A 25,777-nucleotide genomic window follows, 5' to 3' on the forward strand; every position below is an offset into this window, starting at 1 on the left:
ATATTTTTAGGCTGACTTCAAATTTTGAAAAAATATGTTCAATGGTTCTTTTCTGTACTAGTTGTTTGATCATAATATTTACATTTCACTGTCAAATGTCATTTCAACCAAATTGACCTGCAGATTTCAGTGAGTCTTTTCGTATCAAAATTTCAAAACTTTATTCATGGTTCTGACGATGTCGCTTGTAATAAACAACTAACCCTTCCACATTAACAAAATCGTAATCCGATGGGAAAACCCAGGGTTGACTGAGACAGTTGATATCCAGCTTCGTAGTACATCCTGGTTATGCTGGATGGTCAATGTTAGGTAAAGTCAAACCAGATAACAACACATATCCTGGGTATGTTGAACTCGTTTTGTAGTACAGGCCCCTGAGGCTGCGGGTTTATTGCTCAAAATAGTGCAGTTAAATCAGAACAACAACTCTTTAAGGGGCCCAATTAAAAATATTTTTCTACCACTTTGTGGTTTGGATTTTGTTACACTGTTGCAGGCCCTAACCATGTGGTGCAAAACACATCTAGATCTAGTTATGTCATTTGAAAGCAAATTGAAAGTGAATTGTTAAAAGCATCCGGCTTAACTGAGTAAGTCAACAAAAGAAAGAGAACACATAACACATCAGGTTCTAATTAGTCTCAATAGGAATTTGGAACTTTTTCACCACTATTCCCAAATGAACAAGACTCACTAAATATGGAAAGGCAACTCTGAACAAATCCCAATGTGAGTATCACCTTAGGCTTTCCAGCCTGATACAGCAAAAAACATAAGTAAGTATACCTATTATATTGCTTCAACATATAATGAAAATGATCAATAAACTTAACTGTACTTATTTTTCTGCAGATGATGCTGCAGACATATTTTGTTTATCCGCCTCATGAGAGCAGCCATCGGCCATCACAGTTCCTGCAACCTGCACAGCTGAAATTTTGAAACGACTTGAATATAAGATACTTTTAGTAGTGTGTGTGCGTGTGTGTGTGTGTGTGTTTGTGATTTAGTTCTCTGCAAATTCAACAAACTTTTGCCTCTGATACAGATACTACCAGAAGTTTGTAATTTACTCCATTTCAATGACGCATAGTATCTGAAACCAGTTCTGCCAACATTAGTGTGTAAATTGAGAGACGTGCTTTGAGTGGTTGACAAGACTAGAAAAGTGTGTGTTGAAACCCTAAAAAAATGTGCAGTATTTTTTTCCTGTCATTTCCAACATAACTTCATTCACGGATTTTAATTTCTGCATATGAACTGTTGAAAAATTTTGAAGTGTTGAATATTATTTCCCCTGTACAACTGGAGGGGAAATGTGAAAAAAATAGATGATTTGCGCTTGTGTTCTACTCCTTGTGTCCTGTATTCACGCATTTCCCTTTAAAAAGTAGGTCAAACCTATACAAGACATCTCTTATTCCTCTTGTTTATCTATCTTTAGCCATCTGAAGTCCTGAGGTAATATTGCTCATAACCATGGATTTTTTTGTGAGTTGTCTTTGTGAGCCGTGAAGTACAGCATGTTCTCCAAGGTTGCATAGAAGAAGGCAGTATGCCAGGTAATGTACAGTAGTTTTCTGTCCTCGTGACTTCACAAGCATGTAAACATGAAGTTGAAAGTGTTTGAATGAAAGTTGAACTTACTGCTATGCAGAGTAAAAGAAACAATGTGTGAACTTCATAAATTAACCGTAATGTCTGTCTGTCTCATATCAGTCATCCTGTGAGTAGTTGAAAAGTCTTCATCTACAAGTTCACTCTAAGAAAAATGTTTGGCGTAACAACAACTTTGCCAGCATACCACAGCTCTGCGTGTGAGTTTGTCATCTCATTTAAGACCGTATGGAGACTACACTATGTATGGATTATATGAATTACATAATGTCACTCAGTTTCTATGCTCATGTGGTGTATGTGGTTCAGCTCAGTATGTAGAAATAAGGTGCCTTTTTTGCTCAAGGGGAGCAAAAAAAGGCACCGCAACATTTGCAAAAGGTTTGACAGACAGGGAACCTGGGGTCTCTGGGCCCTCTGAGGGAGCAGTTACAGTTGGTTTACATATTAGATAATATATATGTTATATTCAGAATTGTTTCAGATTGAATTCAGAAATTGCTTTGTTTTCAGTTATTTCACTTGGAACAGCGCTTTACTTTTCTTCCTATACAGATAATTAAAGTACACGAAATGTGCAGACCTTGTTCTTTTCTTGCTCATGAAAAGTTTAATGTCCACACAGGAGATAGACGGAAAATAATTATATCTCCCCATTTCTTTTTCTCAATCTGAGAATAAATTAAATGGCGTACCTGCGAATACATTTATTAGATATTCTATTATCTCATCTGAACTATTTTTTGAATTCAGTGTCATTTGCTTACTGCACACTGCTGCAGTGGGTACGGTAAAACATGCTCTATTGAAGGTTCTAAGTTTAACATTCATAAAAACCTAGCCTTTAATAATTGCAGTTAGCATTCTATTGATCATGTTTGCACTCTTCGGGTAGACACAAGCCGACATCCTGGGCATCGGCCAAAACAGTGAAGTGACTGAACGTGACTGACCGGCATTCATGTTGAGTCATTATAACTATATTTGAGACTGTAGAATCTAGATCATACTTATATAACCCAGCTCTGGGTCAGTTTTGCCCCCCCCCCCAAAAAAGTATGTTGGCAGACTCTCAAACTACATTCATTTTTCATGAGCAAAGAAGGGAACTCCTGCTGACACGCTATACTCTTGTGGTAGCCATCTGTGATGAGATTATTTGACACTGGAAAAAAGAGGCAGTTGGCGGCAAAAAAAACTTGTCAATCAAATGTTAGCATATAACAGATACATTACAAACAGTCTCTAAAGTATGGAGATTGAGAAAATGTTGTAACAGCTTCGGAACATTATTTGAATTGTAAGTGGGTGACAGACCGGCTCAGTGGTTAGCGCAATCGCCTCAAGACCAGTCTGAGATTGGTGTGTGTGTTGCTGCTCCAGTTTCCCCCACAGTTTCAAGATGAACAGGTTTATTAATTTGGAAACTCCATTATGTGTGAGTGTGAAGTTGCTCTACATGTGTTACCCTGTCCGAGGTTAAAGCTGCCTCTTCCTTAATGCGTGCTATTACAGGCTCATGCTCGCTATGACCCTGGATTGGATAAACAGTTGAGTGGATGAGTTACAGTCTAACATTCTATATTCAGCTGGAAGTTTACTCCATGTGGATGAGTTACATATAGCACAGCATGGCTGTCAAGTAAAAGGCACACCAGTCTGATGGGGTCACTTCAGAGGGTCATCAACACCATGCAGAAATTTATCCCCTCACTCCAGGACATTGCAAACACCTGTTAAGGCTCCAAAGCAAAAAACATTATTAAAGACAGTTCTCACCCTGGCCACCATCTGTTTGGCCTTCTGCCCTCATGGAGACTTTACAGGTCCATCAGAACACGAACCACCAGACTAATGAACAGTTTCTTCCATAAAGCCATCCACACACTCCTAATCTACACACATAATGACTCAATAATGACCCTGTTTCACAAATTTATTACATTTAATTATTTTCACATTCATTTTATGGATCTGTGCAATATTATATTGTTAGGAACTGTGCAATATATTTATTATTATTACAACCTACCTGCCCTCTTATATGATGAAGGTTAGTATATGACGTGGAATGTGGTGGATTTCTGATTGCCCGCTGGGAGGGACATTGGCAATTTCATTGAATTCTGAATATAATGACAATAAAGGCTTCTAACTCTCTTATCTTATCTCTGTCCACTGTGTTTTAGACCAAAATGAATATCTTGTGGATGTGCCCCTGAAGTGATAATCCTATAGCTGGCTTGTCTCCAGGCCATCAACTGTATGCTTGAAGTAAAATTTAAATGTAGAGCAGAACACTGCATATAAGGGGGCCAAAATATGACAGCTGCTCGTCATACCTTGGCACAGAAACTGATAAATGTGAATTTAGTCATCTTATTAAAGCTAGCCTACCTATAGGAATATATTTCAAACCTGTCATTTTGAAAAGTGTAGGAGTTACTAATAGCATAACATGCTTTGTCCCAGTGTCCCAGTAAATCATGACCCAGTGAGAGTGAGTCAACTTGCACAAATCCACCTCCTGAAACTGAAACAGCTAATAGGATTCCAGTCACCATTATTTGAATTATTTTCATCTGTGGTTTTCTTTTACATATCCAGCCGAACATTGTTTGCATTCATTTGGACGTGAGTTTCTGTCCACGTCCATCCAATATCAGTTCGCCTTTTAGCTATGTATTAGTATCCACAACTCTTCAGAAAGTAAGATAAGATCAGATAAGATAGAAATGTATTCTTCCCAAGCCGGGGAAAATTACACAACACAGCACCAGAGGATCACAAAGAATAGCAAAAAATATTTTTTTTAAAAATTACAGGAAAAAACAATTTAAAAAGTGCAAGCATTGCCTTATGTAGGAAGGTTCAAATGTGCAGTGGATTGAAGCAGTATATGTGTACATGTATATATATTTATGTATTGCACAGAATGACAGAAATTGCAACGTTGTGGTTGATCTAAGTATGTATACAGTACAAAGTATGATAATGAATAAGGAATATGATGTGGTGCAGTATGGCAGTATGACATTAGTGCAGGTATGTTGTGCTGGGACAACATCAACACAGCGCTGTTATTGTACAGTCGGACAGCTGCTGGGATGAAGGACCTGCGGTAGTGCTCCTTGTGCTGAAATGTACTCTTTAGCGGCTACATGCTCCTCTATGTTCTCTAGCAAGACTGTGACTCACGTGTTGTTGGGCACGTAACATACAGTGAAACCCATGTATGCTAAAAAACAACAACAACAGTCTGTTGAAAAGGATCAGAGCACAGGTTGCAGGACAGGAAACGAAGATCTGAAGGACTCAACAAATCTGAAGGGAACATCAAAGTTTGGAGTTAACTCAACCCCCTTACACATAACACAAGTAAATAAATGTCATTTAATTTAAAGTAAATGCATTGTTAATCATTTGTTATTCTAAAACATTACAAATTCAGTGCATGCTACCTTATTAGAGAAACAAGCTATGCTAAAGGGACGATAACGCGGGCTGTTCATTTGCCATGGCTGAAGCGATACATGCTAACAAGCAACAACGGAGGTATTGTTCCAATTAAAAAATAATTTTATTAAAATTCATGAAACAGAGGGGTTTTGTTTAAAATATGTTATTACCTGCACTTACGCTTGTTGGCACACGTTGCTTGTTGGCCTTCTTCACACTTGGATTTTTCATAGCAGGATAATTACAGGTGTGAGAAATAACTTTAATTATGGTAGCTCACTGCCAGAATGGAGGCAGAGCCATGTGTTATCAATTACACCTGTGCTTTTCCTCCTGACTACGCGTCAAAATGTCTGCCGAGAAAAAGTCCTAAAGCTAACACCAACTCCAGAAAATTAGAGGGGATATTTAGAAATTATTATCTGTTATTGGTTGCATCATTTTTGTGCACTGTTGGCCCTGTGTGAGAGCTGCTGCAGATAATTATTAATATTCATGAAAGCATTTAACCACACTGATTCTTTCTACACTGCCGCAGTGTCGTCTCCTTTTAGTAGTAACTGATGAAGTAACTCCTCGACGTAGTTAACTTATCTGACCATGGCAGTGGAAAGACTGAAGATCAGTGAACATTTCGGAACGTTTCTTAGCCAAGCTAAATTTAGCTAATCCTGTTGGACTGTGCACAGTTTGTTCCGTACACTGCTGCTCTACGTGCACATTCCACATTAATTACTATGGTTAAATGTCTAATTAAACAGGTACTTCCTCGGCATACCGAAACACTACAGAACACTTTGCAAACATTGCAACTAAGGGTGGTTGGCAGCCCACGTGAACAGGATGGGACATAATCGTTTTCACTTTGTTTCTGCGCTCAAAAGAAACATTGATGCTTGAACCAAGCTCTGTCTCATTCTCTCTCTCTGTGCGAGCAGCAGGTGGGGAATCTACAAAGAATAGTCAAAAATTTGAATCAAAATCATTTATCAATATTCTGATAATCTGGGGTACCCGCTTCAAAGAGATACAAAATAGAGCCCGACTGATATATATATATTGACCGGCAGTTTTAATGGGCCAATGTTGGTCTTTCAGACACAGATCCAGTTTCTAGGTATCTTTCTATATGTTGTTTGTATATGTTCGTCCAGCAGAGTGCAATCTTTACAATACTCTTCTTGGTAAGTTGCTAATTAGTTTATCAAATATATTGATTGACGGTTAACCTTATCATTTTCCCTCCAATATAACTGTATCTCTCTTTTTCTCTCATATGTCAGAATGTTTTGGATCTAGTGTTGGTTGTGCTCTAATATGAACTTATAATAAACTGGTGGAACTTCATCGTGCAAACTTGTCTTGTTCGTTGAATGGTATTTGAGTTTTGATGAGTCTGAAAGACAATTTTCTGCATTTAATATGTCAATATTCATTACTACAGCTATCTGGGCCTCCAGAGCCCCTCAAGAGTCAACAGCCTCTTTTCTTAAGTAGTATAAGTTATTGAACAAATTAAATTTTCTCTGTCATATGAAATAATTTAGCATGAAATTAATTGCTGCGAAAGTTTCCAACAACTTTTAAAATGAACCTGAGAGACAGACTATTTTAAATATATGTCAAGGAGATTTTGCTAAAGTGTTTGCTTCATGAGTACAGAGTTGAGGGTGAAGTCATGCTTTATAACAGCTTAATATGATACATATCTATACACTTCAACAGATTATATCACTGTTTGATCAGGAAATAGTTTTATAATTGTGCAGACTCACTGACACATCAGAAACTGGTTCAACAACATATTAGCAGTTTGTTCTTGTTAACACACTTCATTCAGAGTGAGTCACACAGAAGTACTAGTTACCAAATATCTCATGATATCTACTAAACTGATTTATTACACCAAAAATTACTCACCTTATTATAGCATTGTCACAAATATTTTAATAATGCAAAACAATATTTCATGGTGATGAAAAAACTAATACATTTTTTTAGAAAACATGATCAACACAGATATTGTTGATGGGAAAAAAAAACGTGTTTTTGTATTGCATCTCTAACAATTCTGACCCTAACTTCGACTCAATTCACATGGATCTCAGCTGCCTAGATGAAAAAAAATTCCCACTCCAGTCATTCATTAAATAGTTGTTGATTGTGGCCTGAAGTCACAGAGTGATTAATGCCAGTGCTCTGTCCTCAAAGGGACAGAGCACTGACTGCTGCTGAAGACGGTTGACATAATTTTGACGTTATTCATCACACCCTGAGTTAAATGAAGGCAGCATCTCATTCACAAGAGTATCAGTATATGGCCCATGATGAAATTGGATCACTGACACCACTAATTCAGTGTTATTTTAGGAAGAGGACTTCTGCTTGCTTGTAATTCAACAGTATGATGAAATCATGAGGAAATTGATTAGATGAACATCAAACGTTTAATTTAACTCCCTAATTTCACAATTCAAAATCGAAAGTAATTCATATATACTTTCTCAAACAATTTTCCTTTGAAAAATGATTAGGACATTCGGGCCACACGAACACAGCCTGAGCCAAGCCCTGATTTCCGTTCCTGAGTCATCGGATGGTTTGCCAGAATTTCCTTGATGCCAACCGAAAGTCCCTCTCTATAACCTCCCTGAACTCCTCCCACGCCCCACTTTTAGCTTCCGCAACTGCCAAATCTGCAGCTCCGCTGACTTTCTGGTGCTTGTCTGCTGCTTCAGGAGAGCCCTCGGTCAAACAAGCCCAAAAGGCCTCCTTCTTCAGCCCGATGGCTTCCATCCATGTCCTGTGGGTTCTTAGGTTTATATTGAGCATTGGCTTTGTCCCCATGGAACAAAAACCTCTGCCAAAAACGCGGACATTTATTATAATACAGATAGATAAAGATTCAAACCAACAGTATAACTTTACACATTGTGACAATTGCAAGTTCTTTCATTTCATCGAAACAAGGGTGTTCATTAAAAAAACAACGACACAACAATAAAATGGTGTTGTTTGATTCTGCTGTTTTGAGTGCCCTTAAAGAAGCAACATTTCGCAATGATGAACCTTTGCAAAACACTGGGTGAGTGCAGTGACTGTGGTAAGTCCAGACATGCCTATAAAACCAGCCGAACACAGAACCGTGTGGACGTTTTAGACGGATATGACAGGTAAAATGTTTGATAATTACATCAGCCTTGTTGGATGTCACAGCAATAGAAGAAACCGAGTTACGTTGATGTAAGTGCATTTGATGCTGAAAGGATACAATTTCATGGGAACTGTAGTTTTTTAAATGATCACAAAATTTACTACAGTAAAAAAAAGTAAACACAACAAAGACATTTACATTTTTGACAAAGATCAGTGAAAGATATAGTCACAGTTTGTCAAGAACTATGAAAATGTTGCCCCCCCGCCCCCATGGGGTTGTGATCCCTGTTACACACACACAAGCGAGTCATTTTTGTACAGAGAACTGACATTTGAAAATTAGTTGCTCTCTGTCTTAATGCCACCAATGAATTTGGCTTGACTGCGTCTCCGAATACAACTGAACATTACCACTAACTCTGCAATATAGCACAATCCAGCAGAGTTGAATCAGCAGTTGTTTTTCATTGACCATGAGCTTTTAAAATGTAGCTTTCATTCAGTGAGTCATACTGTATGATTGTATATTATGTCTAAAATATGCCACACAGTGTACCCCTTTATCTAAAGCAGCTGTCAAAGTGACCTTGTTGTAGCCAATCTGGTCCAAACGTGGACTGATTGTGATAGTTGAGACCCCACATATTCCAACTAATGACTGACAATGGACAAGTGGTCGAAAAACCTGGCAGCTTCCACACTGAGTGTTTTGATAAGTTATTTTCCCAATGGATTTGTGTGGAATGGGGGGCCTGAATTACAGGCCATGCATTCCAGTGCTTTTCAAGGTAACTTGTGAAACACATTACCAGCCAAGCAGCTGTGCACACCATCAAGCCTGTGTATTATCTGTAAAAAAAACTGAAAGAAAGTAAGTGTCAGTGTGTGGTTTGAATTAAACGTTTTTAAACTTTCATTTCATACAGTGACTTTACTTAAGGCCAGCCGGAAACTTTCTGACAAGCTGGAGTTAAGTTGACATTCAGGCTCCAAGTCTGAAATTCAAAGCACTTTCAGAAACAACTGCAAAAAGGGTATAGTTATCCTAAGTGGGTTAAAAAAAAACATTTCTGTTTCCCATTATTTTCAGTGTCTCTGGGACATCACTGTCCGCGCAGACAGTATTTATTCCGTTGAGCTATCCCTCTGTGGTTTCAGGCTGAAAACCAACAGGAACACAGTTTTAGGATTACTTTATGACATTTGATACTGACATTTCTGATTTGAAAATTGCTTTGCATCATGATGAAAACCTATGAAATAGTTCAACGTTAAGAGACATTTGTTTTGTTCCCCTTGGACATAATCTCACATGAATTACAGTTCTGTCACTTGAAAGAAAATGCTTGTAACATTTGATAACATTTACACTCCATCTACACTGATAACGTGGATCTGCACTATATTCACACACCAACAGAATGATTGCATAGATGGCTGTGCTAATTTGCCGAATTATATCTCATGACTCAATCATAGGGTTTTTACATGCATGACGAATTTGAAAATTACGTTGTGTGAATTAGCAGCATGGTGGATGAGGGGATGGTACCAAAAAAGCTGATCATCCGTAGCGTGTCAGTGGTTCGACTCAACACAGTCAGATATTATTTGCAGTTATCCGTAAACATTGTCAGGCAATGGTCTAGAGGTGAAACACTCTAATCAACCATCTCAAACAGAGACATCCAGAGAAACACGCCGATTGTGTTTCACTCAGGTCGTCACCATACCACTCACCTGTATTTCACACGGTCCTGAAACATTAACAGTTATATCTGACTGACGAGCAGTCATAAAAAATGTGATGAAAGATGTGAACAATGTGAGACACAGATTCATGACATGATCTGCCAGTGTCTTTGAGACTATATTGTTTTTTAAGTATTTCATCGAGAGTCTGGATATTCTCAAGAGTACATCTCAAAACTGGGCAGCGAGATCGCAGTCCCACCACTTCACCTGTTTTTCATCAGCCCTATATTTCCTGCGGTTACTTTGAAAATTGTCGGCATCTGAGACTCTAAAGTTATATCTGCCCCAGGGTCATCTTACCATTCTCTCAACTTTGGTTCCTCCATTACCTGATACAGCTCTCTCTCTCTCTCTCTCTGTGTGTGTGTGTGTGTGTGTGATTGCCGGTTGCTGTTCCTTTAATCCCAATGTGTTCTAGTCTCTGTAATATAATCTTGTGATCAATGGTATCAAATCCAGCACTAAGATTTAATAGGATGAGAATAGAAACATGTCCACTGTCTGAGGCCATGATAGGACGTTGGTAACGTTCAGCAGTGCTGTTTCTGTACTATGATGTCTTGAAATCATGACTGAAAATCTTCAAGCAAACTATTCCTGTGTAAATAGAACATAACTGGTTAGCAACAGATTTTTCAAGGATTTTGGAGATAAAGGGGAGGTTTGCTATGGGTCTATAGTTTGCTAAGCTATATCTGGGTCTCGAGTCGGCTTTTTGAGCAGAGGTTTAACTACTGCCACCTTAAAGGCCTTTGGTACATAGCTTGTTAATAGAGGTAAATTGATCTGATCTAATATGGAACTATTGATTAAAGGTAATACATCCTTAAATAGCCTTGATGGAATAGGATCTAAAAGACAGGTTGATGACTTGGATGAAGTGACCAGTGGAGTCAGCTCAGACGGAAAAGCATTCTAAATATATATTAGGCAATACTGGTGGTTCTGAGGCTACTGTACTGGACAGTGTGTCTGTGCTATTAGTGGGAAGAAGCTGATCATTTTTTTCTCTGATGGTAATAATCTTATGTGGTTCTGGCATTTTGAAGGGCTTTCTTATATGTAATTAAACAATTTTTCCAGTTTAGGTGAGAATCATCATCATTTTTGGAACGCCACTTCCTTTCCAGCCTTTGTCTGCTTTAAAGCACGTGTTTGTGCATTAAACCATGGAGCTATCCTCCTCTGTTTGACTGTTTTCTTTTTCAGAGGGGCGACATTGTAGAGTGTGGAACGTAGTGAGGCTGCTGCACTATCAACAACTTCATCAATTTGTGTGGGAGTAAAGTTTTGATAACTATCCTGCACTGTATAGACATATGGCAGTGGAGTAAATAACGAAGGAACTTTTTCTTTGAATTTACTAGTTTTCTGATAGAAACCTGCAGTAATAGAACTTTTCTCCAAATTCACTAACGTCAATAATCGAGAATTCAAATGTAACTAAGTAGTGATCGGACAGAGGGTTTTGAGGAAATACTATTAGATTGTCAATGTCTATGCCATATGTAAGAACGAGGTCAAGGGTGTGATTAGAAAAGTAGGTGGGTTTCAGAACTTCCTTTGGTTTTTTGGTTTAGAACATGTGCTGTATAACAGACACACATTGGCCCAATATGGAGCCCTGGACCAAAACTGAAGTGTGGGCCCCTAATGGTCCCCAGTGTCTCATTGTCTGTATTTTTTATGCTATATTTCATCAAAAAGTAAACATTAATTTCAGAAGACACACAAATACTTCATTATGCTGGTGCCACAAATTAACTAGTACACATGGGGCGGCTGTGGCTCAGGACGTAGAGTCGTTCGTCCACCAACCCGAAGGTTGGCGGTACGATCCCAACTTCCGCCAGGACACATGCCGTTGTGTCCTTGGGCAAGACACTTAACTCTAACTTGCCTCTGACGGCTCTTCCGAGAGTGTATGTGACAGAAGAATTCGTGGTAAATAGTAGCGCTGTATGAATGTGTGTGAATGGGTGAATGTGACTTACCTGTAAAGCGCTTTGAGTGGTCTATATGACTAGAAAAAGTGCTATATAAATACTTACATGATGGCAGATGATCCATTTCCATGACAACTGAGCAAACATTATCCATCCTGCAAGACTTTTACTGAGATTTTACTAATGTTTTGTGCACTTGGACGGCTGCTCTCTCTGTCCTGGTTGGTGAACCAGCTTAACAAACCTCAGTCTATTAAAGGTTTTTTTTTTCTCCTTTCTTTTCTTTTTTAAAAACCTAGCATCTGCCAGGTCCAGCCCACTGAGGACCTTTGATCTGCTGACTTCAAATGAAGGAGAAATTATGTTTTCATTTGGTTGTGGACCTTAGGTGTCTCCTCTCCGGGCTCCCTGCAGATCCCTGAACACAAGCCTTGGAACCACTGTCATTAATTGCCTCCTTATGCAATCAATGACAGTGGTTCCAAGCCTCCTAAAGTTTAGGAGGCGCAGACCTCTGTCTTCTGGTATCACTGGGGGGCTGTGGCGGCTGTGGAACGTAGAGCCGTTCATCCACCAACCCTAAGGTTGGCGGTTTGATCCCAGTACACATGTCTTTGTGACAAACCCCGCCCATTATCAAATAATCAGTTATGTTTGGACTGGCAAGATTTCTGCTGGTGGGAAATCCCTTTCCAATGGAGGGGATCCAGACTGTAGTCTGGCAGAGCAAATGAAAAGAGTTCCCTGAATTCGTCTGGATCCCACGCTAGCCCTAAATAGCAGCACTGCATAAATGTGTGTGAATGGGTGAATGTGACTTTCCTGTAAAGTGCTTTGAATGGTCTATATGACTAAAAAAGCACTATATAAATACAGTCCATTTACCATTTACTGAAGGTTCAACAGCTTCAAATGTAATTCATAGCCATACAGCCTGAGCAAAATTACGATGGGGGTGATTTCCCCTTCAAAATAAAAGCACAGATGTATTAACATGCATAAACGCATACTTACAAATAGAAATCAAAGAAGCGAACAACCATCACCACCAGAGCAACCAAATAATCAAGGTTTGCCTCTCCGTAATGACAATAGTTTTGCCAAAATTTTTAATTTCGACATTATTTCTACTAGAACTTCAGGCACAGAGGAAATACTGACTCTGTGAAATGGGTTCTCTATTCCGCACTGAAATGTCTGTTTATTGCATTTTAATTATATAAGTAATAATTATAAAAATGTTCTTTTATTCGATTTAAGTTAGAAACCTGCGTGCTAAACAATTAGATTTTCTGTATGGATGAAACCTCCTGAAACAATCTTATGAGCCAGAACCGAATTAGTCACAGTTTGAAAGTCAGTTCGCAGGGAGCTTTGTGTTGAGCAAACATCTGAGGACCAACATAAGACTGAATATCTCATGTTGGTCTACATTTACAGCTCCTGCCCTCGATGGGAAGACTTTTACTTTGAAGAGTGCACCAGGAAGCATGCACGACATTACGGCTGACTTGGGCGATCAGCTTTTAATAAAGCGGAGATTGGCTGAGGGAGACAAACGCAAAGTAGCAGCTGTGGAGTCTTTCAGCAGCAATTAGTGAATACAGACGTTAGATGTCTTTATCAAGACAGAGCAGAAAAACGAGCGGACGTTTGGGTTTCTAATCCTTCTGTTTCAATTCCATTTTTTTTTCTTTTTACCCTTTTTAATATTTATTTCTGATGCTTCGTGTGTAATGGCTCACGTCTCATCATTTGATGTTGGAGTTTTGTTTCTTATAGTGGTGACAGCATCTCTGGCAAATGGTGAGTAGAAGCTCCTTTTAGACTAGTGGGTGGTCTTGTTTATTGATTTGGGCTATAAAACATTAATAGCGCTCACGCAGACAACTTATGATGGCGCACATATATAAAGGAAAAAATGTGACGATCAAAACAGGTAAAGCTGCTATCAGTCTCTAGTCTATGTTATTCTCCGTGTTACTACAATGCAGCAGATAAAACATAATAAAAATGGATTTTTTTAGGATTGGTGCTGCAATTTTTTAATTTATTTTAATTTCATGCCTGTATTCAGCTACATTATTTCCTTTCAAATGGGTGATTATTATATAGTTGTGACCTTCGTCAGTTACTCAAAACACTGAATTCATACTTGAAATTGTCTTCAGATATTTAATCAGCATTCAACTAGTGAACTAATCAGTTGTAGTAAAATTGCAGCCAGTGTGGATTAACATTCACTGAGGTTCGATTAAATATTTTAAACATAATTTCAAATATTTGAAGGAATACGTGTTAGAAATATATTGAATAATAGTGATAATAGTAAACATGAATAATAATAATAATAATAATAATAATAATAATAATAATATTTTCAGTAGTAGAAATAATAATAATAAATTACTCAATTACAATAGGTCCTCACTCTGACATTTTTTCGGTGGAGCTCGAGCCCTAATTATAATAATAATAATTTTAAGTAATCTTAAATTATACATTAAAATGGTAGTGCATGTCCCATGGATTGCTGTTCTCCTGCAGGTTCATCATCCAGAAAAGATGTGAGCCAGGGGAGGGAGGTGGAGGCGGACAAGCGTCTGCCCGGTGGAGCAGACGACCTCGCCAGTGTCCCCTCACGCAGTGAGGCGAATACCTGCCCCGACTGTGAGCTGCCCGGGCCCAGAAGGCGGGCGAAGAGATGCACATGCTATACGTACAAAGACAAGGAGTGTGTGTATTACTGCCACCTGGACATCATCTGGATCAACACGCCAGAGTAAGAGTCGCTCTCTCCAAACATCTTCACTTTTTAACTGGCTACTGTGATGCCCCTTTAGGGACTTTGTGGGTTTGTGCTGCTGATGGCTTCTCGAGACGTGACGGTCCCACAGGGCCTGACTGTGCTGTTCACCTGTGTCATTTCAGCCACACGATTAAACAGGCAACTGGTTTTTATATGTGTGGCCTGTTTTGAAAAAAGGTTCATTCACAACCATCACTAATGTGATTTACGACTTATTTTGTCTTTATTGTTTTTTTTCATGGCTTCATGGCTTGACAAAGTAAATGTTCAATCTGATCAGTGTATAGTGTTGAGTCACAATCGCGCACCGTAGTCACAACTCGTAGTTTCTGGTCACAGCCCTTCCAGCTGAGACTCTTATTTGCACACTGTAACTATGTGTTCGAGAGCTATTATCACATTAGTGCAGGTATACTGGCACAAATATGTGAGTTATGTAGAAAAGAAAACCCAAAGAAGATTCTCTTCATTTTTTAATCCATGAAAGGATTTGTGGCAAAGTGAGCTGCAGAAGAAAAGAAAGGCGTTGAGGTGGTTCCGACCCTGAGCTCTCAGGTATTTTAATTCCACAGAGGATTTCTGACAGTGGCCAACAGGCAGCCAGGAGGGCTCCACCTGGTTGTTATTGAGACTGGTTGTTACAGAGGCTTTGAAATTTGGGTAGGAAGGATTTCGCAAAATCCGAACAATTCCTGTTTTTCTGTTGACAGTTTTAAGTTTAAACAAGATAAAAGTAATGGTTCTTCATATTATTATACCAAAACTAACAGCCTATGTTGGATTATACCTGCCAAAGTCACTATATACTTCATCTGCCGTTCACTCCTTCAGCATTCTTGTTATTCCTGTTATCTAGTTTAATCGTATAAACCTTTTTCTCAGTTAGGAATATGTGAGAAAGTTGGCGGTGATATCAGATCATCCATCTTGGAATCTGTTGTTTGGTTAAAAAGCTTTGGATTGAAGTGCAACACAGTTAACGTTTTCGGTCTGTAGAGCGCGTTGCAGTGACTCTCTTATACCACAAAAACAAATGGAAGTCATTCGATAATTGTTCGTGCACTGGTAGCATTTTCCTATTTTGGATTTGCTCATACATATTGAAATATTTGCACAGCAGATATCAGTGTGATGTAGTGGTGGGAGAAATAATCGATTATTAGATGCATCGCGATTCTCTTCTCTATTCTCTTTTTTTGCAGGCAGGCACATTGATAATCGTTTTATAATTGAATCGTAGCCCTCTGAATCAAAATTGAATCTGTGCCTAAACATTTCCACCCCTAGTGTGATGAGACCAAAGCCGCTGTGCCGTGGACGGTAACACCTTACAGGTGAAGTTGAAAATTGGCTCGGTGCAACCTTCCAGATTTATCTTCCTTTTGTACACAGGATTTATACTCCGCGGGGTGAATCCAGTTGCAGCCGCAATGTCTTTCTGATCTGCGTTCAGAGTGGATTTGAGATATCGAGTTTAAAAAAAAATAATTTACATTCCAAATAGCAAAACTGATGTGTTAAACAAGTCTCTTTAATACACGGAAATGAAAGACGCCCTTCACGTATGCCAAATGTACAATATCAGAATCCTATCAAATTTGTAAATGTTTTTTTGATCAAATGCAGATTGAACAATGTAATTCTAAGAACTCACTTTGGGCATGTGTCCATGAAGTGTTTTTCTCTGGCAGAACGTCGCTGGCAGGGCGCTTTCATCCTAGCACTTCATCAAAAACGTGTTGCGTGTGAGCTTCATTTAAATGTACTGGGAGTTTTTTTTCTCGTCAGTCGCCAAGTGCTCACTCATTGTGGGAACGATCAGGTTTCTCTGTAACATCGTCAAGTGTCAACCTGGGTAAGTAAAGTGCCTTAAGATAATGCATGTTGTGATTCGGCGCTACATAAATAAAATTTAACGGAAAATTTAATTGAATGACAACAATATCTTCACAACATACACCATATATGTTATATGATAGGCCAACATTGTCCTTTTCTGTCACTATTTGCCATGGTTTTTTGGCCATGAGTGCCAGCCGCTTGCTCTTGTGCTTTGTATGGAAGAGCTTGCTGACTTTGCTATGACAGTGTCGATGTGAGACATATCATACAGTTCGGGATAGACAGACACGAGCAGAACAAGCTTTTCCTCCATTTTCTTGGTGACCTTCCCCGACATGTCCGGGCCTATCTGACTGGTTGCCTAAAAAGGAGCTCCAGAGACGACACCAGAGCCTTTCTGAGAACTTCAGGGGTTTTCAACGAGAAGCACTAACACCGGGCTGCAAAAAAACCTCAGAGTGATCTGAAAAAAGACGTTGGGTGCAGTTGTAGGCTGCTGCAAACAAACTCACCTCATTGGGAACAGTTAAAAAATAGGCGCTGGTGCCAAGGGACACACCCTAATTTTTTTTTTTTTGCAAAAACACGAAAAGAAGCAGTGGTTTAAACAATTTGTTTATCATGTCCACATGAATCAGAAAACTAAAATTAATGTTCTCTCTGAATTTTCTCATAATTATATATATTCATATTTTTGTTGTTCAAAAAAACACTGCAAGTATCAAGGTCAGTGTGGAAATATTTTTTAATTCGGTCAATTTTAAAGAGGAATCATTAGTTTAAGTTTCCGGTGTATTCATTCCAACCTGCTGCGTGTCTCAGTGACAGCCCTGCCCTCTTGGCCTTGTCTCCTGCTATTTTCTCAGCTCTGCCGGGTCCTGTGTGTTTTCCTGTACTCACTGAGCAGTGAGGCAGGCCCACCAGTAGAACCTTATAGAATTACCAAGTGAGTTTAAGGAGATTGAATGTTTTTGTTTTCTATCTGTAAAGTCATAAAACAGAAAACAAAAACACACCTCACAATCATTTGTCACAGAATAACAGTATAAAAACAATATAATAACAACGTTACGGTAGACCTAGGGGAGCAGAAGTGATGATTGACAGTTCTCAAGGGATCAACAAGAGCACATTAACACTTTTCAGTTCTCAATGACACAAATAAGACAGGGCATGTTACAGGGTGTTGCAGCCTGTTTTATGTATGAACATAATGCATTTAGTTTTTGTCACAAATTTCACTCATCTCTATTTTGATTACTGCAAGTGGAAAATCTTTGCAGAAGGAGATCCTGACAACTATGTAAGTTTGTCCCATTCGTTACGCCAACTTACTTTTACAGAAGTCGTGTCAGATACAAAAAAGTAAAAAGTAAAAGGGGAAGATCAATCATTAGGGTCGGATACAGACATGCTTTCAAATTTGTACATTGCCTGCAGCTGGTGATCCCAAATTCCTTATTTCTAAATGTGATTGATGTCGTTTTTAGAAGAGGGTGATTTAAAACAACTTCAGTTGGTGGTGTTCACCACCTTTTGTTCAGGTTACCAAATTGAATCACAGTAAAAAGTGAATGGTTTCAGGTGTGCACTCCCGACATACTCCTATCAGCCCTAATTATATCAGGTTACATTATGCAATGATATTGTGGCGCAGTGTTTTGTTTTTAGTGTTTTTGCTTAGTCAAGCCGACAAGTCATGGAAAATAACTGAAACTATAAAACCAGTTTTGAATCACATCACTGATGGTTCAGAATGATGTCTGTCAATACAGCATAAAAAACAGTAGCTGGTGTTAACGTTGCTGGCGATCTGTGTTGTGAAGAGACTCAGCAGACTCACCCTGTCTCCTCTCCTTACTTACAGAAATATGTATCTTGAAATCTCTTTGGCAGAGACGGTTGAGTTTGAAAAGTGAACGTGAAACCGGATGAAACAATAGTTTCGACAATTGTGGGGTTACATCTGTTCTTGGAAAGATTTTAATAGATGAATCCCCAAAGTTTCCCTATACATGTGAGTATTTTGGTCAATAACTTTTCAAGTGGACCCCTGTTTTGTGTGTTTTATTCACATGCATGCACATGGACATACTGCATGTGCGTGAGCCCTGGGGGAAACCCTACCACTATTTTCATCTCATTCCACTGATTGACTGTTGGCAGCAATCATCAAAAAACATGGTAATGTGCCAACAAAGGGAGTAAAGAAGATGCCTGCAAGCATAATGAAGGTGATATTGCATGTTTGCAAACTAAAGACTGTTAAGACATGGCAGACACAAAGCAACAGTAGCATTTGTTTGGAATTGTGTTGAATTTAATTCCAATATAAATTTAATGCCAACTCTTTGAGTCCTGTAGCCTGTAGGTGAATTCTGGGAGCTCATTTAATTTGCTGCGCCAGACTACAGTCTGGATCCCCTCCATTTGAAAGTGATTTTCCCACAGGCAGAAATCTTGCCGCTCTAATCACAACCGATTATAATGATAATGGGCGGGGTTTATACCATGGCGCAGAGAGAAGCGACTTTTGTAAACAACCAAGGCTGCTGCTGATGAACGAGCATTTGACTAAAAGTACCATATACTTTCAAATTTCTCCCACAAAAACGTCAAACACTGGTTCACAGACATTGTGGAATCCTTATCACTGGCATTCTGATTAGTGTAGCTTAAGTCCTTCTTGAAAAAACTGAAAAACCCTCACTGTGAACATTTTTGCAGATGATTAAAGCATAATGTGGACTGAATCACACGTCTTCAACAAAACATATTTAACCTACTAAAATATTTTAAGATTTAAAATTAATGTTTTCAGAAACATAGAGCCGTAGACAACTGTTGGCCTACATCCATACCTCCGTCAGACACAGGTTGAAAGTGAGCAAAAAATACATAGACCTTAAAGACTTGTCTGAAATGTAAAAAATTTGATGTTACCACCAGGGTGAAAAGTTTTATAGAAAGCTCCCTCAGAGCCATCGAAGGGTCAGTGAGCGATTTTAATCCAATGACCACCGTGTGCAGTTTGTAAACCTCAGTCCCCGACATCTCAACAGACATGCTAGCGACAGGCGCCCCGACCGATGCAGTAAAATCATCAACAATAATAAAGAGAGATACATGCGTTCTCCAAAATCGCTTATTGTCCCTTCAAGTCACAAAAATATTTCCAGGTTGTGTCGTTGTAACTGTAGTCACCAAGTATAAGTTTGGAACATGGCAGTTCAGCAGGATCAACTATCAGGGCATTTAAGAGTGGAAGCCACGCATTTTGATGTTGACCCTTTGCTTTTAAACCACTCAGACATGGACTAAGTGTGTTGCCTCTATGTTTTTCTAGACCAAGAGGTGCCTTTTGGTTTTTGGTATTTCACAATCTGCACAATGTGCTTGGTGCAAATGTGTCAGGAGAGGCGCAAAGCCAAACATCATCTTCAGTTCATTGCCCAAGTATTTCTATGATCCTGAGTACATCCCTGCTCACTCTCCACTGAAAGCTTCCATGTTGGATTTTGTTTGTAATTTACAGACTGTAAAACTTAAATATACTGTACCAAAGAAATGCTCATGTACAAACCAAAGAGCCTTGGAATTTCTTTAAAACTGACAATGTAATCTTGTGAAACTTGGGTATCAATCATCCTGTTGTGAAGCACGTGTTAAATTGTTGTTGACAACATTTTTTGGATTGGTTAAATATGGTCGAATTGGACTCTGCAGTCTTCGATGGTTTACAGGACTGGACTGCATTATACTGAAATGTGTTTTCTATATATCCCCATCTTGTATCCAAATGGTGGAGGAGGACTAAATACTGGAACACCTCTCAGTATAATGCAGTCCAGCATTAAACACAGCCTTTTAAGATATCTGTGAAAACTTTTACTATGAAATGTTTACGAAAAACATAAGAACATCCCATCCCATTATGTCTTTATGTGCCACAGTGTTATTGCATTGTTGTTTTGCATTAGACTGCAGATTTATCTAGTACAGGTGTGCTTAAAAAACTGGCATGTCAGTCTAATTTACATGGGTTCCTGTTTGCCTGGTCACTCAGGAAACTGTATATTTCTGTATTTTTGTAGGCATACTGTACCATATGGTATGTCCAGTTACCAGGGTTCCCTTCGTATGAGGCGCTCCACTGCTACTGAGCAGCGGAGGAGGAGGAATGGCACAGAGTCCCAGCGCTGTGCATGCTCACAGCGGGCCGACTCCAACTGCAGCAGCTTCTGCACAAACAGGTAACAGGAAAAGAAACACCGCAATCTTTACAAACATTTTCCAGGATTAAATATGTCTCTTTTATGTAAGAGACATCAACAGTAACAACAAGACTCTTAGAGCACACGTATGGAAATGGTCTAGTATATATGTATACTTATATACATATATACTATAACATATTGCCAAATAATGAAGGGAACATCCACTCTCAAGGTTTGTGGTGATCTTTACCTTGCTGTGAATCATGGCTAACTGAGCAAACCTGATAAGATGTGGCTTCTGTGTATATATATTTATTTTCCAACAGGCAGAGGAGGCGACCCCTTGCAGCTCTTAAAATGCACAAGAGGATGGCAACTCTGCGGAGTGGGCCAGCTGTGAAAAGAACGAATAGCATTTGAATCTACGTTTTCTGCGAATGGATTTGTAGCACGCTCAGTCACTCGTCTTCAGACTGATGGATGAAAGCCGCAAAAAAGCTGCTCGCACACAAACTAAAAGTGAGCTGGTATACCAACAGAGAGCGCTCTCTGCCTCTGTTTGTCTGGCAGGTGTGGATGATGTTTCTTTTGTTTTTCTGTCCCAACTGAGGATGGTTTATGTGGCCAGTTTGTGCCGGCAGTGAAAGACTTTGCAAGAGCTCACACATGTTAATGCCGCGTGGATATGGAAGCCACTTCATAAGCTGCTGATATCTGTCCCCTAGATCAACCAATGTTTTTAAAGCATCTCACAAGAAGCATTTTACATAGCCGTGTTTACTCCACTGGTTCAACATTTAACCTGCCTGTCTGCGTCCACATGTGGTCGTGTCCAGTAGCTTAGCTTTATTTTTAAAGATATGGTTAGATACTCTTTTCATCAGCAAATATTTGGGTGAATTGATTTGACTTTTTCAGGAAGAAACTGGAAGTAATAATACACAAAAATCTGTATTTACTCAATTAAGCTGAATCTTCTGAAGTCATGTGTATATTATATGTGTTTAAGTATTAATAGGCTATAAATTTTATTTTTGTATAATACCTATATGTACAATAAAAGTGTATAATAAAATGTTGTATATATAACTATATATGTGATCATGTTAATCAACAACCCTCTGTGCTAAAGAACCCAGTCATGTAAAAAATAACAGTGTACCCTACAGTACATTTATTATTTATCTTCTGTCTTTTAATAATAAGGCACCAATTCATTCCTCAGTCAACCAACCAAATGACGAGTGAGTGGGACTCTTTGAGAAAGAGTCCGTCTTGTGATTCCGCTTCAGTCTCTGTAAAATGGAAGGATGTGGGTATTTGAAAGAACGTGGTGCACATCTGGATCTATTTATGCAAATTAAAGACTTTCACAATCATGCTTAATTCATATCAGGGTATAACGAATTAGACCACAGATGGGTGACAGGCCACAGGAAAAATTAGTGGAGAAACAGGATAACATAGCCCTCAACCACAGGGTACGAGGGGTCACTGAATGATTTGAGTATGAAAGTGATATGGATCCTATGCTGTGGCCTTTACAGTCACCAGATCTCAAACCCAGTTGAACATATCTGGGAGATTTTGGGCCAACGTGTCCAACAGCGCTCTCCACCACCATCATCACACCAACATTAGATGAGAGAAGATATTCAGATACTGTTACAATCAATGCCAATGAGATCTGAAGCTGTTCTTGCGGCAGATGGTGGATAACACCTTACTAAGGCACTTTATGTGTTTTTCCTTCAATATGTCTGTGGCCTACATTTGTCCTAATTGACGCTAGCATGCCTGCACACCATGCTTAAAACATGAAATACATTGTATAGAAATGCAGAATGACATTAAAAATTATAATCTACAGTTCAACTACATTCATGTCTTCATACTATACAAAAAGAAAAATATATACTGTAGTTAAACTTCACTCTGTACAGTACATGGTCTGCATAGAAAACTGGACGTATTCATATAAAAAGGGCTTGAAAGCATCACCCAACTGTTTATTTTATTGAATTCTCCATTGGAAGTCTTTAAGGCAGATTTATACCACTGCACTGTTGCAATATCAAGAAGTGTGTCACATTGATCCAAGCTGCACAGTGTCCCAAGGGTTTATATTTATATTTGAGTCCGTAGCGCACAATTTCAGATTTGTAGCATTGTTTAGTGCCAATGCAGTAAGTATTGTGCCTTAATGAAGTGAGGCATCAATTCATCCGACTTTAACAATAAGAGAATGTTGGGTGTAGAGTTTCAGTTGGTCTGGACTGGATGCACGGCCCATCAGACTTTCCAGGCAACTCTCCTGTCTCATGTCGGGAGAGAGCATGGGTCAAGAGTGCATTCCGCAAAAGAAAGAACAAAGAGAGAAAAAGAAAGAGAAAAAATAGAAGGAAGGCCATAAATTCAAGAGACTTTTCAGTGTTATTTTAAATAGTTGCATATGTGTTGTATACTATTGAAGTATGCTATTAATATATTTCCAGCAGCTATAGGTTATCAGGAGTGAGAAGAACGGTATTTTCCAGCAGCCCCTCAGTGAGGCCCTATTCTGAGAGCAGTGTAAGTTCTACGAAAACAGGACTTTGTTTATGCAGGATCACATGTACAGCGCATGTAATGGATTTTGTATCATCTGCCTTCGTGTTCACTGAACGCATGTTCCATATAAACAGTGAGATGCTTTTGGGTCTAAACCAATCTCATTCTAAGGTTGTACAAATGTATACCATGTATGGGTTGTTGATAAGAAAGAAAACAGGAACCTGTCCTCTCAGTTCCAGCCTTACAAAAGGAGATGTAACTGTGAGAAGGTCGTTCTGAGCTAGATCTTGCTTTAGAGGAAGCTTATGGAGGACACTGAAGAAGGGAGACATATCTGGGGGAAGTTTTGCAAAGACAAATCACCCTCACTTGTTCTAACTAGTGGTCTCTTTGAATTTTTTTCTCTGTTTCATTTACATTTTTCATTTAACAATTCATATATTATAAGACTTCATATTAGCTTGCTATGCTGAATAAAACTAAGTAGATCGTGATGATCTATTGAAATACAACACTTCTCATCTTTTTTCCTGTCACCTCCTTAACCCCAACTACTTTTTTAGACTTGACCTTTAACCTCAACCAAGTGTTTAGTTGCCTAATTTAAATCTCTGTGCAATTAACAAAACTGGAATCTTATCGTGCTAAAGGTTTTAAATATGCTGCCAAAAACATTGCCAAGTTACATAATCAATGACTTTTCAGAATCGTCCTGTATCAACATTATGTTCGGCGATGGGGTTGATCTAAGGTTTGCTGCTCAGTTCAGCAAAGGAGAGATTGTGCCTCCAAGGAAGATCAAGCAGTTGAGTTTAAGTTTCTGTTAGTGATCATTCTGGGACTGTTGCCAACGAAACTGCTTCAAGATTGTCCCACATAAATTCTAAAGTACCCGCTTTGCACACACGTGGTTGTAATGGCAGACCAGAAATGTTTGAAAAACAATGATGAATCATATTATGTTAATTTTAAAGAAAGAAAAAAATATTCTTTGCGGTTGTTCCTGATATTGATATCCACTCAGGACCATCTTAAACCGAATAATATGTTAAGACACCTGGGAAAATGCTTGAGTCAGCTGTGGATTAAATTGAATCAAGTTGAGCATTCTTGAGCTTTTTCATTATTTTTTCATTTTCTAATAATACTTGGTATGAGTTTTTGCTTTTGAAGGTATAATGAAAATAGGATTGTTTGTTATGAGAAATGTGATGGAAAAAACACAAATGATCTTCAGTTAAACTGCAAAGACAGTCGCACTTGGAATAGAACCACAACCATTCTTCAATACCAACAGAATTGTCGATTGATATAGGTCAGATTTAGTCCAGTTTACTTCCTTGATTCGTCTCAAATATTTATTGTGTCAGTTTTGTACTGTTATACTGTTACACTGTTGATTTTGAATGATTCTAAGCCTTAACTGATCCAAATTACAATGGCTTTAATGTTTGGCTGGGAAGCAAATTACAATAATGAGAGTGATGGATTACTGACACTCCATCAACGTTGAAGGAAGCAAATGCTCCACTTGAATATCACTCATGTTGTTGTGTTCTCAAGAACATATGAGGATAACATAATTGGCATGTCATTGATGTTAGGGTATGCCAAAGAATGAAACTATAAGTGTTAGTTAGAAGTTTTCCTGTAAAAAACAAAACCCGTAATCAACTGGCAGCAGGTTATATGCAACTGTAAAATCCACATTATTTTACATTTACAGTTTTTTTACTGTTAATGAAAAATACACATGGATTCATATTTTTTTTATTTCTGTCCACATATTATTACAGTATTTTTATTAATCAATTTTTTACCAAAAATGAATCCTGGTTTTGCAGGTTAAACACATGGAATAGTTGCAATACAAATGATTGAAGCAACTTTTGTCAAGAAAATTTGACCTTACTGATATGTCCTCTAAAAATGTGGCTACAAGCACAGAGTATGAACCACAACAAAACGTTCTCTGAAGAACTGGCTAAATTCCTGATTGTTCAATCATGTCAAATGTGAGGGGAATAAATCCCAACTTCACATTGTATTTTAACATTGCATGTTAGTACTAGCAAAACCTGAGCCAAAAATGTTGTGTCAAAGCAGTTCAAATTTAAATGAAAATATAATGACCATCACCGTCCTTTCCAAACTGTATGTTCAGGCTCTTACGAGGTACTTGTTTAACTGCACAAGTCCAAAAGTTCAATGATGGCAAAGTACAGACTGAAATAATTGGAGAGAAATAATTAGAAAAGTAAGACGCTTGGTGCTTTAAGTGAGTTATGGGACTGAATTAGCTCACCAATTTAAATGAAATCCCTCTAAAATCCATGAGTCTTCTCAGCAGAGTGGACATGTGGATTCAATGTTGTTGTCTTCTTGTTGGTTTTCTTTCAAGGAATTTGCCCCATTCCACC

General features: G+C 38.6%; 1 protein-coding gene across 1 annotated transcript; it reads left to right on the forward strand.

Moving 5' to 3' along the window:
- Positions 1-13,485: 13,485 nt before the first annotated feature.
- Positions 13,486-23,869, forward strand: LOC118309996 (endothelin-3). Its single transcript, XM_035632707.1, has 4 exons — positions 13,486-13,742; positions 14,484-14,718; positions 20,682-20,840; positions 21,131-23,869. Exons 1-4 carry the CDS (start codon positions 13,673-13,675, stop codon positions 21,222-21,224), a joined length of 558 nt encoding a protein of 185 aa, XP_035488600.1. The 5' UTR covers positions 13,486-13,672; the 3' UTR covers positions 21,225-23,869.
- Positions 23,870-25,777: the final 1,908 nt, after the last annotated feature.

Source organism: Scophthalmus maximus, chromosome 6 (genome assembly GCF_022379125.1).
Source record: "Scophthalmus maximus strain ysfricsl-2021 chromosome 6, ASM2237912v1, whole genome shotgun sequence".
Lineage (NCBI taxonomy): Eukaryota > Metazoa > Chordata > Actinopteri > Pleuronectiformes > Scophthalmidae > Scophthalmus > Scophthalmus maximus.